General features: G+C 39.2%; 1 protein-coding gene across 1 annotated transcript; it reads left to right on the top strand.

The window, feature by feature from the left end:
• Positions 1-565: 565 nt before the first annotated feature.
• LOC120179514 (protein PLANT CADMIUM RESISTANCE 11-like) lies at positions 566-1,667 on the top strand. The gene is made up of 4 exons (XM_039185091.1): positions 566-770; positions 1,038-1,109; positions 1,229-1,441; positions 1,551-1,667. The coding sequence occupies exons 1-4, from the start codon at positions 566-568 to the stop codon at positions 1,634-1,636; spliced, it is 576 nt and encodes a 191-aa protein (XP_039041022.1). The 3' UTR covers positions 1,637-1,667.
• Positions 1,668-12,986: the final 11,319 nt, after the last annotated feature.

Genomic DNA, 12,986 nt, shown 5'->3' with positions numbered 1-12,986 from the left:
TACTGATGGTGTAGTGATATTATCCTTATTGATACATACATGGAGTACTCTTTTTCCTCCACGGTTTAGGGAGGTTTTTTTATGCTCGTTTTGTATGTATGTCTTTAAATACAATACGAAACATCCTTTTAAAAAAACATTCTAATCACATAGTAACAAAAATAATATCAGATTAACATCAAAATTTTGTTGATTCAATTATCCAATTTTACTCGAACTTAATCATCTGATTTTACTAATTATAAATTATACAAAATATCTGTCAAAAATTTCTACACCATTTCTCTTCCTAATTTAGTGCCACTTTTAGTGGCCATGCAATGACTTTTTCATCACATGTCAAAAAAAAAATAAATAAATAACATAAAAAATGCAACTCAAAACTAAAAAAAAGAAAGAAAAAACAAAAAAAAGGTTGGCGAAATCTATTCCTAAGAAGAAGAAAAACTTGGACATACTCGAAAGGGGAGCAGAGGAAATTTGTTCTCGTTGAATAGGTTTCTTTGTCTCCCCCCTTAGATTTCAAAGCCTTCTACGTTGAAAAATGAAACACACAGACACAACCATGGCCATGTACCCAACGGACCAACCACCACCACAACAATGTTTGGCACCGTCGTATCAATACGGACAACCGGCTCCACCGCCGTTTGCCGGTCCCGTCACCACACCGAGCCAACAATATCCTATGCAAAATTATTACATGCACCCTGCCGGAAAAGTCCTTTGGTCCACAGGAGTCTGTGATTGCTGCTATGATATTCGAAACTGTAAGTATTTTAATTCAACGTTTCATTTTAAGTCGAGATATCTCTGATTGAATGAAAATCATTAGTTGACTAACAATCAACACTTATCGGTGACATGACAAGTCATATGTGTCCAAAGTGATGGTGCGACACATTAATTTCACATGTCCGAGCGATAACAGGACACATGATGCATCATCACTTTAGACACATAAGACTTGTCATGTCGATAAGCATTAACCGTTACTCAATTAATAATTTCTATCAAAATGTTTTTTATTTAATTAGGTATCATCACATTGTTTTGTCCTTGCATCACCTTTGGGCAGATTGCTGAGATTGTCGATCATGGATCAGTCTGTAAGCTTTCTTTCCTGTTCTTTTATCTTATATCTTATCACCAGGGATGAATCTACGTGCTTAATCTTAATTCTGTTCCTGTTTATCACGATGTTCGATTTAATCAAACCGAAACACAGCATGCATAGCAAATGGAATTGTTTACTCGGTAATCCAAGGGTTCTTGGGGCTAGCTTGTCTGTACTCATGCTTCTACCGCACGAGAATGAGGCACCAATTCATGTTGGCCGAGACACCCTACCCGGACTGGTGCATTCATATCTTCTGCGAGCAATGCGCATTGTGCCAAGAATTCCGCGAGCTCCAAAACCGTGGCTTCGACATGTACATCGGTAAAAGCAACACAAACTCTACACTTTCGTGTAGAGATGGACGTAAAATTTTATGTTAAAGGTGATTTTATAAGCATGTATTGAAGTACGTGAGTTTATGTATGTATAGGATGGGATGCGAATATGGAGAAGTTCCAACGACAGGCAATGCAAATGTCAGCGCCACCGGTGGTGGAAGATGGGATGAAAAGATAAAAGAAGAAGAAGAGAGTGATGATCATTTTCTTAAGTGTTGAGTTTGATTCATGGCGACAAATATTTATAAAGGGGTAAGGTTTGAGGCGAAATTACTTCAAGAGCGGGAGAGGCTTTGTTCCCAATTTTTAAATTTAATTCTTTTTTATATATAAAATCATGTCCTTAATTGTTGTTAAAAGAAGATTCGACGTATTAAATTAATGAGTAAAATATATAAATCGAATCTCAATTATGAGGTGTTGCTTTATTGAGTCTCTCGACTATTAAAAGTAATAAAATGATCCATCAATTATTGGGTGTTATTTTGTTGAGTCTCTCGACTTTTAAAAGTTAAAAAATGATCACTTGAATATTTGTTTGTTCCAAACTCGACATTTTTCATTAAAAAGTGGACGGCTGTCTGATATGAACGTTAACATGGTGACTAGGATTTAACAAAATCATATTTTAATGTTGTCTACAGGCACCACCGTTGCTTTCAAGCACTTGTTAAACGACGCAATGTTTTAAGCACCGGTTTGACGATATAATGCAAACAGAGAGTCGGTTGATAAAATAAAACTCAAATAATTCTAAGATTATATTTTATCATATATACATTAAACGTTAACGTCAAGCTTAAGTGACCACCAATTTATGTGGGACCTCATGGCCTGCGAGGCGCGAGGACAATAGATTCCCAACCTTCCCTTTAGTGTCTATAGCTTTGTTTGGATACAATATTCGAGTGGAAAGCTGATTTTTTTAAAATTTTTAATTATAAACACGTAATGTTGCAATTTATCTTTAAGGTGACTATAATATGTATAAGACATTTTAAGAGGGGTAAAAATGGTTAGAAATCATGGTTTTGTGAAGGAAGAAGAAAAAATGGTTTGATAGACATATTGGAGTGTTATTTCTAGTTTGTAAATATGAGTAATATGTGTTGTTAATTAAAAAAAGAAATAATGCAAAAAGCCCATTTAATTGATACGTGGGCCTGAGAAATTGGGACATTTGTTCTTCGTGTGTCCGGGATTCCTACATATAGAGCATAATTTCGGTTGTCCGGTTCTTTCATAATATTCGACCAAATTCTCGTCACAAAAAATTTGGGTTGACTGTGGATGACATGGTTTTTTTATCTCGTCGTAGTGCATAATCTGGTCGTATTGCAGTTTCGCATTGAGGTTGACGATGAGTCCGATGCGGATGTAATTGCGGTTCCTATTCCTCTTCAGCAATATCATCATCATCAGAACTGTCAATTGTATATGGAATCGATCCACCACTGGCACTGGAACCAGGATCGGGGTAGAATATGCTCTGCGGTGGCGTCTGCACAACAATATCGGATCTAAAGTTAGCCGCCAATTGTGTCGGTGGTGAATTCAACTAGTCAAAGACGTTGGTGAGGAAACCTTCCGAGATCTACCCCATAGCAGCATCGCAATAAGGCGTACACAAGAACTATAAAATTAAAATTACATAACTTTGTTAGCTAAAAACCTCAAATAAATTAAATTATTCTAAAATTATAAGATAAAAGTCGAAGAAAAATATTTTATTACCTCCAAACTTATCAATCAAGAGCCTGAAGTCTCGTTGATGTGTTGATAAGTGGGCGTGAGAGGTTTCATTAGTCCACCTATCATTAATACAATAAAATTGTATTATTTGTTAGTAATATTATAAAAACATGTCATGGCTCTACAAAGCTGTCGTAACAAAAATGCCAAAACTACCGACTCCCAACTTATATTTCTTGAATCACTCTAATTTTGCAAATGATTCAACCACATTATATGCACCTTATTTCGAGATTTTTCTAGCACTAAAATCCCCCAATAACTCGTAGTATATGTGCACGAGCAAACCACTTCAAAAAATTAATAAAATAATATAACTACTTAATTTTCAAAAAAATTAAATAAATAAATTGAAATATTAATAAATATTCATAGATAAAAACATTTATATTTACCTCTTTCACTTCAGGCTTCGCATTCTAGGGTAGGTTCGTAAAATTTTCATCCACAACTTTAATTTTAAATTTTCCACCATCGTTTGCATCATCAGGCGGATCAATTCCGAGCAATACCCACATACGTTTCTAGGGGCGCCAACAACACAGTAATAACAACTCCATCAATGCGGAGTCCCAAATAAAATGCAACATCTTGCAGGGTAATAGTTGCCTCCCCACACGGTAAATGAAACGTGCGCGTCTACGATCTCCATCTTTCCACCAACGCATTTATAAGTACAGGATGTAATTTCACACCGTCACCAGTTATACTACTGATATATTAGAAACCCGCTAAATGTAAAAATTCAATAATATTCGCATCAATGGGCAGTCCTAAATAAAATGCCACATCTTGCAGGGTAATAGTTTCCAAGAGTTCGTTTGAAAGCCCTGTGAAGACTACGGAATCGGTTTCAATCGGCTTGAACTTGATGAGCTCGGAAGGGACCAACCCCTTGTCGTCTAGCGTGCGAGGTTTCTGGCCAGCTGCAGGAAACGAAGGGATCACTTATCGTTTAACTAGTATCGGATCTAGTAGCTCGAACTCCAAGCAGGGTTCTTTCAAAACTTAACATTAAATTTTGAATCGAGTACTAAAATAAAACAAAAACTGGAATTTTGAAAGGCGAGGTACTAGAATGAAGCATAAACCAAACCTTAGGTATGGTTTTAAAAAAACTAAAAGAATATGTACTAAAATATGTCAAAACTTATAGTTTAAGTACTAAACACGTAATGTACCCATTATTAAAAGATTCCAAAAAATATCGCACGACGTTCAACGACCTGGATTTCGCTAATTTAACCAATGACATTCCACCAAGTATACGTGCCTTACTTTTCCTAGTTGTCCGACTCAATCCAAATTTAATTATGGAACTTTTAGTTAAATATAGACAAATATTTTAATGTTTATATTACGTATATATTTTAAAATTTAGAAATAGTCTATTAATTAAATTAAAGCGTAAAGTACACAGACGATCACACACTATAGGCTATTGTTTTATTAAATTTCTCGACTATTAAAATTTATAAAATGATAATCCATGTTGAGCTCATGGGCAAAACTTTCGAGATAATATTCTGGAAAAAATTAATTCAAGAGATAATGCACTCTCCAGATTAATTGCTCAAATAAGGTGAAATCCACAGTGTTGGCCGTAGGTCGTCATGCCTTCCGGGCGACCTACTAGGTTGCCATGTCTTCTCGGCGAGCTACAAGAGGTTGCATGTGCCATGCACGTCCCAACACGCTGGGCATCCGAGGCCATTCGACCGAGCTATGCGAGAGCATCCGAGGGAAGCCGAGCGAGCTATGCGAGGGCAGCCGAGCGAGCTATGCGAGGGCATCCGAGCGAGCGAGCAATGGTAGGTCGCCCGGAGGGCATGGCGACCTATGTGTTGGGACGTGCATGTGCCATGCAACACTTTCATTCTCTCTGTTTGAGCAAGGGTAGGTCGCCCGCAGTGCATGGCGACCTACGACAAACACTGTGGATTTCACCCTATTTGAGTAATTAGTCTTGGGAGTGCATTAGTTCATGAATTAATTTCTTCCAGAACATTATCTCGAAAGTTTTGCCAGCTCATCGACTATTAAAAGTTACAAAATGAATTCAAATGATCATTTTGTAACTTTTAATAATCGAGGGACTCAACCAAGCAAAACTTTACAGTCGAATAACTATTTTGTAAATTTTAATAATCGAGAGCTTAATAAAATAATACATTATAGTCGGAGGACAATTTGTGTACTTTACCTTGTATTTAATTCGATTGACATCATTATCAATACATTATACATGATATTGAACATGTTTAAACCCTCATTATCCAACTATTTATGAGCAAGAACGCCTGGATAGTATAATTATGGTAACCGATGAACAAGCCATTGTACCGAGAAGTTCATGCCACCCTTAGCACACCGGTGACACTAGAAGTAGTAACCGAACAAATATCATTTTTGCCCTACTTCCAGCATATGGCTAGCTAGAAACACCATTCTCGTTCCTTCATCGGCGAACTGGTTAGTAGTTCGGGATTCAAACATTTCCTCCAACTTATGGGCGATCGAGCAAATATCATTCATATGTAAAGGGATTAACTAAGTTTACCCGAATAATGCAGGTATCAGGAAGGGATTTTCGTTCCTTCCTGAAAGCACCGAGTTCAACCAGGGTCAGAAGCTTCAAAAGTCATCATGATTCATGAATGAATGATCATAAGGTACAAGAAGATACATTAATTAGCAAAGAAATCAGAACTCGGGCAAACAGAAAAGTCTCCATGAATAAGCTTCCCGATAAAGACTTAAAACTAACTCGGTGAAAGCCGAATGACACCATCTTCATTCAAGAATGAACAACTATAGCAAGGGAACATCAGCTAGAAAAAAAAGGCTAAAGAAAGCCATTTCTTGGCTGCAAATGCATATTTTGGAACATTTCTTAGGGTAACAAATGTAGTGAGCTACATATGTAGAGAGCTATAGATTCGATTATGTCTATTCCATCATCATCAAGCCTTGCATAGTTAAATCCTAGAAGATAATCAACTTCTTCTAGTTATTATTGCAGGTCCAGGGAGAAGGAAATTAATAAACCCTAAATCTCAACTCCAAAAGCAGTTCTTAGTGTTGAAGCAACAGCAGTAAATTGAAATAAACATTAACTTTCTTTTTTAATCAAATCAGAAATTGAAAAACAGAGATGCAATGATAACATCATATAATTATCGTAAGATAAGCATTCCAAATCATCCAAACACATCCGAGACTTGGATCTTGTGAATCTTTTCTCGAGATAAAGTCATGCTTTTGTTTGAAGTTTTCCCATGCAGGTTCGTTTGGATTTGAACGACTCAACAATTTGGTGAAGTGGGAAGTCGAAACTTGACCATGGCGGTTCATCTGCACATGAATTTTGGAAGAAAGGAGAGTCATGAGTTCCTTGCTCGAACTATTGGTTTCTCGATGAAGAGGGTCTGGTTTTAAAATTGTTTAAAATGGTACTTGTAGTTGTAGTTTTATTGAAGCGGGACCAGGTTTCCTTTGGGTAGTTTCTTGATGCGTTAGTCATTGGAAACCAAGTAATTAGATAGGGTGTTGTGTGTCGTGGCCGTCCCTTTCTTATGTGGCCACAACCGGATAGGTACGTCAAGGTCAACCATGTATAGGGCCTAGTGGCAAGGTAGAATAAGCTTGTCCTCTTTTCAAAAATTTCAATGTTTTAGGTAGGGAGTGGGGGTATGTCTTACTGTCCCCTGTTCGAACTTTTCAACATCTGTAGGTAGCATTTATGTTATTTTGTTTTCGCATATATGTAGGGGGTGGATAACCGACAGAGTTTGGGTTGATCCACAGGTAAAGGTACGTGTCTCGTGAACATCATCGAGGGCCGCCCCTACGGCCTAATCGATGGTGTGGGTGAGTCTTCTGTAAGCCGATGTTTCTTTTGTTAATAAAACATTTTTCTCTCGGAGAAGTCCGGGGGTTGAGGTGTACATCCGCTATGCCCCACGAGCTCGGATTATTGATCGAGGGACCATATGGCTACAAAGATCTAACGTGATATTTGTTCTTGTTTGACCAGATATACGAGATAAAGGCTGACTTGACTTGGGGAGAGTCCCTTTTCAGGTGCCGCACGGATTGCAAACCTAGTTGAAAAGGAAAGTTCGTGACACTTGGTATCAGAGCAAAATGATTCATGGTAGACGAGTTGTGTCCCTTGTTTCTCTTAAGGAATTACGCCGAGCGCTTCAGCATTAAGAGTTGGAAGGGGGACAGCGTTCATACCGAGTGCTTCCAGTAGGGAGTAGGTTGGATGACCTGATCTTACGTCGGGCGCTCTAACGTATGGAGTAGGCAGGGTATTCCTATTTCACGCCGAGCACTTCACCGTTAAGAGTTGGAAGGGGGACAGAGTTCATACCGAGCGCTTCCAGTGGGGAGTAGGCAGGATGACCTGATCTTACGCTGGGCGCTCTAACGTGTGGAGTAGGCAGGGTGCTATAATATCACGCCGAGCACTTCAACGTTGAGAGTAGGTAGGGGAGACAGAGTACATGCCGAGCGCTTCCAGAGGGGAGTAGGCAGGGTGACCTGGTCTTACGCCGAGCGCTCTAACGTGTGGAGTAGGCCGGGTGAAATAAGATGTGCTTTAATATCACGCCGAGCGCTTCAACGTTTAGAGTAGGCAGAGAAGACAGAGTGCATGCCGAGCGCTTCCAGAGGGGAGTAGGCAGGATGATCTGATCTTACGTCGAGCGCTCTAACGTGTGGAGTAGGCAGGGTGTCCCAGATTCACGCCGAGCATCTCAACGTGTAGGGTAGGCAGGGTAGACAGAGTTCACGTCGAGCGCTTCTAGAGGGGAGTAGGCAGGATGACCTGATCTTATGCCGAGCACCCTAACGTGTAGAGTAGGCCAGGTGAAATAAAATATGATTTAATATCACGTCGAGCGCTTCAACGTGTGGGGTAGGCAGGGTAGACAGAGTTCATGCCGAGCACTTCCAGAGGGGAGTAGACATGATGACCTGATCTTACGCCGAGCGCCTTAACGTGTGGAGTAGGCCGGGTGAAATAAGATTATCTAGGCACAATGGTGCTCAATTGTGAAACTGCGCAGGGATATTTTCATCTGAGTAACAATACAAGCACATGTAATAACAGTGTTTGGCAGGGGATCTTGCTTTATGTAGCACAGAGGTGCTTTATGGTAACATTTGTGCAAGAATGCTTATTTGTGTTGTTAACATCAAGGCGATACTTTTGGCACAAGGATGCTGAAAAATTTGTGTTGTGACAAATTATATTCCAAGCATTTTGGTACTTACTTGTGATTATTATTGTTTTTATAGTGTTACCTAACATATATTGGAAAATGGTTGGAATACGTTCCAGTGGTTCTGTAGACCAGAACAGAATTGAAAGTTTCGAAGCTGAAGTAGCGGCACTAAAAGCTGGGATGATTTTGGAAGATCGAGTTCGAGTGATTGAGGTAGCTCAAGCTCAACTCTCAAAAGCCTTAAACGAACTTAAGGCTGAAGCGCAAGATGCTATCAGTTATGTGTTAGAGTCATTCGACGAATTCAAGGCTCAAGTCAATTTAATTCAACTCGTTGTGGGTAATCTGGGTTCAGGCATTGTTGACAAAAGTCAAAGGGTCAAGGTACCTGAACCTCAACGGTTTGGCGGGACTAGGGATGCTAAAGAGTTAGAGAATTTCTTGTTAGACATGAAGCAATATTTTAAAGTGACGCATGCTAACTCTGAAGAGGACAAGGTCTCTATGGCCTCAATGTATCTTACAGGAGATGCCAAATTATGGTGGCGATCCAAGTTTGTTGACGACGTGTGTTCCATTAATACTTGGGATGATTTGAGGAAAGAATTGAAGAAAACTTTCTTCCCGGAAAATGTAGAGTACAATGCACGAAAGAAGTTGAGGGGACTAACACAAACAGGGACTATTTGTGAATATATGAGAGAATTTGCAACACTGATGCTAGACATCCGAGATATGGCTGAAAACGACAAAATGTTCTATTTCCTGGAAGGGCTCAAACCGTGGGCTAGAACAGAGGTCTAGAGATAACGAGTAAAGGATGTGACTGAAGCTATGAATACCGCTGAGTGTCTCAACGATTATACTAATGTTATAGTCAAGCGAAAAGGCCCCTATCAAGGAGAGGACAATCTGTTTAGGGGTGATGGTGGTATGAATTTGAGTAATGGGAATAAGGTGGCTAGAAGGGATGGAGCTTTCAGTTGGGAATCACTTAAGAGGCCTTTTCTCTGAGACCCAATACTGAATACATCAAGTAATGGGTATAGGCAAAGTGGCGATAAACTGAGGCAATTTGTGGATTCATATCCTAAGAATGGGCATAGGCAAAGTGGGGAAAGACCCAGGCCATCCTTGGAGTGTTATTTATGTAAAGGCTCTCATCGATTGGCTAAGTGTCCACATAGGAGGGCGTTCAATGTGCTGGTGAACACATCGAGGAATGAATCACAACAAGATCCATCGGAAGAGGATACTGAAAATGAACCAGCAAGAATGGGTTCGATTCGATTCTTGTGTGCGTTATAAACTCAAGTTAGTAAGTTAAGGAAAGAGCCAGTTAGGGGCCTCATGTATGTGGGTCTCGTAATGAATGGAATAACTTCAAGGGCCCTAGTGGACACTGGAGCAACCGATACTTTCATCTCCCCTGAGGAAGCTATGAGGTTCGGATTGAATGTTACCAAGGAAGAGGGGCAGATGAAGGCAGTGAACTCATCCGCCGTGGTGATATGTGGGACCGCTAAGAATGTGAAGATAAAACTAGGAGTATGGGAGGGGGAAGTCGACTTTACCATATCTTCGATGGATGATTTTGATGTTGTCTTAGGTATCGACTTTATTATGTCAGCACGAGTTATTCTGATGCCTTCTACAAGTTGCTTGATGTTGTTGGGAGAGAACCCGTGTGTAGTGCCGACAACTTTGCTGCCAAAGTTGGAAAGGAAGAATTTTACCACGAGATAAGTCCTCAACACAACGTCAAAAGGAAAAGGTTCGAGAAGCACTCGTCGATGAAGACATCGACTAATTGGGTGGGGTAGAATGTCGTGGTCGTCCCTTTCTTATGTGGCCACAACCGAATAGGTACGCCAAGGCCAACCATGTATAGGGCCTAATGGCAGGGTAGAATAAGCTTGTCCTCTTTTCAAGCATTTCAATGTTTTATGTAGGGAGTGGGGGTATGTCTTACTGTCCCCTGTTTGATCTTTTCAACGTCTACAGGTAGCATTTATGTTATTTTATTTTCGCATATATGTAGGGGGTGGACAGCCAGCAGAGTTTGGGCTGATCAACAGGTAAAGGTACGTGTCTCGTTAACATCATCGAGGGCCGCCCCTACGGCCTAATCGATGGTGTGGGTGAGTCTTCTGTAAGTCGATGTTTCTTTTATTAATAAAACATTTTTCTCTTGGAGAAGTCCGGGGGTTGAGGTGTACATCCGCTATGCCCCACGGGCTCGGATTATTGATCGAGGGACCATATGGCTACAAAGATCTAACGTGATGTTTGTTCTTGTTTGACCAGATATACGAGATAAAGGCTGACTTGACTTGGGGAGAGTCTCTTTTCAGGTGTTGCACGGATTGCAAACCTAGTTGAAAAGGCAAGTCCGTGACACTGTGCAAGGTTGGTCGATTGCCTAATTTTTGAGTTGAGTGATGAATATGGGCCCGACCCCATATTTGAGGGGCAACAGTGTTCGTGTTCCCTTTCTTATTTTTAGGTAGCTTTGATATTTTTTTTGTGTTGGGCAATGTATTGTTATGGTAGTGTGTAAGTGCTTTGGCAGTACCGATGGTGTAGTGATATTATCTTTATTGATACGTACATGGAGTACTATTCTTCCTCCGCTTAGTTTTAGAGAAGTTTTTCATTGAAATTCATATTGTATCTCGTTTTGTTTGTATGTCTTTAAATATAATAAGAAACATCCCTTTAAAAAAACATCCTAATCACATAGGACCAAAAATAATATCAGATTAACATCAAAATTTTGTTGATTCAATTATCCAATTTTACTCGAACTAAATCATCTGATTTTACTCAGAATTATAAATTATACAAAATATCTGTCAAAAAATTCTGCACCATTTCTCTTCCTAATTTAGTGCCACTTTTAGTGGCCATTCAATGACTTTTTCCATCGCATGTCAAAAATAAATAAATAAATAACATAAAAAATTCAACTTAAAACCAAAAAAGAAAAAAAGGTGATTAAATCTGTTCATAAGAAGAAGAAAAACCTAGACATACTCGAAAGGGGAGTATTGGAAATCTGTTCTCGTTGAATAGGTTTCTTTGTCTCCCCCTAGATTTCAAAGCCTTCTACGTTTCAAAACAAAATAAACAAACGCAACCATGGTCATGTACCCAACGGACCAACCACCGCTACAACAATGTTCAGCACCGTCGTATCAATACGGACAACCGGCTCCACCGCCGTTTGCCGGTCTCGTCACCACATCGAGCCAACAATACCCTATGCAAAATCATTACATGCACCATGCCGGGAAAGTCCTTTGGTCCACAGGAGTTTGTGATTGCTGCTATGATATTCAAAACTGTAAGTATTTTAATCTAATGTTTCTTTTTTAAGTCAAGGTATCTTTGATTGAATGAAAATTATTAGTTGACTAACAATCAACACTTATTGATGACATGAAAAGTCATATGTGTCCAAAGTGATGGTGTGACACATTAATTTCACATGTCCGAGCGATAACATGACACATGATATATCATCAGTTTAGATACATAAGACTTGTCATGTCGATAAGCATTAACCATTACTCAATTAATAATATCTATCAAAATGTTTTTTATTTAGGTATCATCACAATGTTTTGTCCTTGCATCACCTTTGGGCAGATTGCTGAGATTGTCGATCATGGATCAATCTGTAAGTTTTCTTTCTTATTCTTTTATCTTATATCTTGTCATAGGGATGAATCTGCGTGTTTAATCTTAATTCTGTTCCTATTTGTCACGATGTTCGATTTAATCGTACTGAAACACAGCATGCATATCAAATGGAATTCTTTACTCGATAATCCAATAGTTATCGGGGCTAGCGTGTCTGTACTCATCCTTCTACCGCACGAAAATGAGGCATCAATTCATGTTGGCCGAGACACCCTACCCAGACTGGTGCATTCATATCTTCTGCGAGCAATGCGAATTGTGTCAAGAATTCCGCGAGCTCCAAAACCGTGGCTTCGACATGTACATCGGTAAAAGCAACACTCGCGCTACACTTTTGTGTAGAGATGGACGTAAAATTTTATGTTAATGGTGATTTTATAAGCATGTATTGAAGTACGTAAGTTTATGTATGTATAGGATGGGATGCGAATATGGAGAAGTTCCAACGACAGGCAATGCAAATGGCAGCGCCGCCGGTGGTGAAAGATGGGATGAAAAGATAAAAGAAGAAGAAGAGAGTGGTGATCATTTTCTTAAGTGTTGAGTTTGATTCATGGCGACAAATATTTTCGCAATTTGTTGGTTACTATGAAATGTTCATTTTGTCTTGGGTTTTCATATTGTAATTATCTAGATTTTCAAGGCTCTATTTCTCTCCCCCTTTTTTGTTTCCCAATAACATAAATGTTTTGGAGGGTTATCGTTAATATATATATTGTGTATGGATATTTCATTATGTGATTATGTTATGCTCGTTTTTTAATAATTTATAGGGTAAACTACACATTTAGTACCTTAACAATAAGTTTTGATCCGTTTTAGTACCAAAACTTTCAA

Source organism: Hibiscus syriacus, unplaced genomic scaffold, assembly GCF_006381635.1.
Source record: "Hibiscus syriacus cultivar Baekdansim isolate YM2019G1 unplaced genomic scaffold, ASM638163v2 tig00112428_pilon, whole genome shotgun sequence".
NCBI classification, from domain to species: Eukaryota; Viridiplantae; Streptophyta; class Magnoliopsida; order Malvales; family Malvaceae; genus Hibiscus; species Hibiscus syriacus.
Note: the sequence above shows the minus strand (reverse complement) of the source record. Positions and strands in the feature narration are given on the sequence as shown.

Excerpts from the sequence above, each read along its gene's own strand:
- LOC120179514 (XM_039185091.1), top strand. The coding sequence starts at position 566 with ATGGCCATGTACCCAACGGACCAACCACCACCACAACAATGTTTGGCA. Across the intron at positions 771-1,037 it reads CTGCTATGATATTCGAAACT|GTATCATCACATTGTTTTGT; the intron begins GTAAGTATTTTA and ends TTATTTAATTAG. Across the intron at positions 1,110-1,228 it reads TGTCGATCATGGATCAGTCT|CATGCATAGCAAATGGAATT; the intron begins GTAAGCTTTCTT and ends ACCGAAACACAG.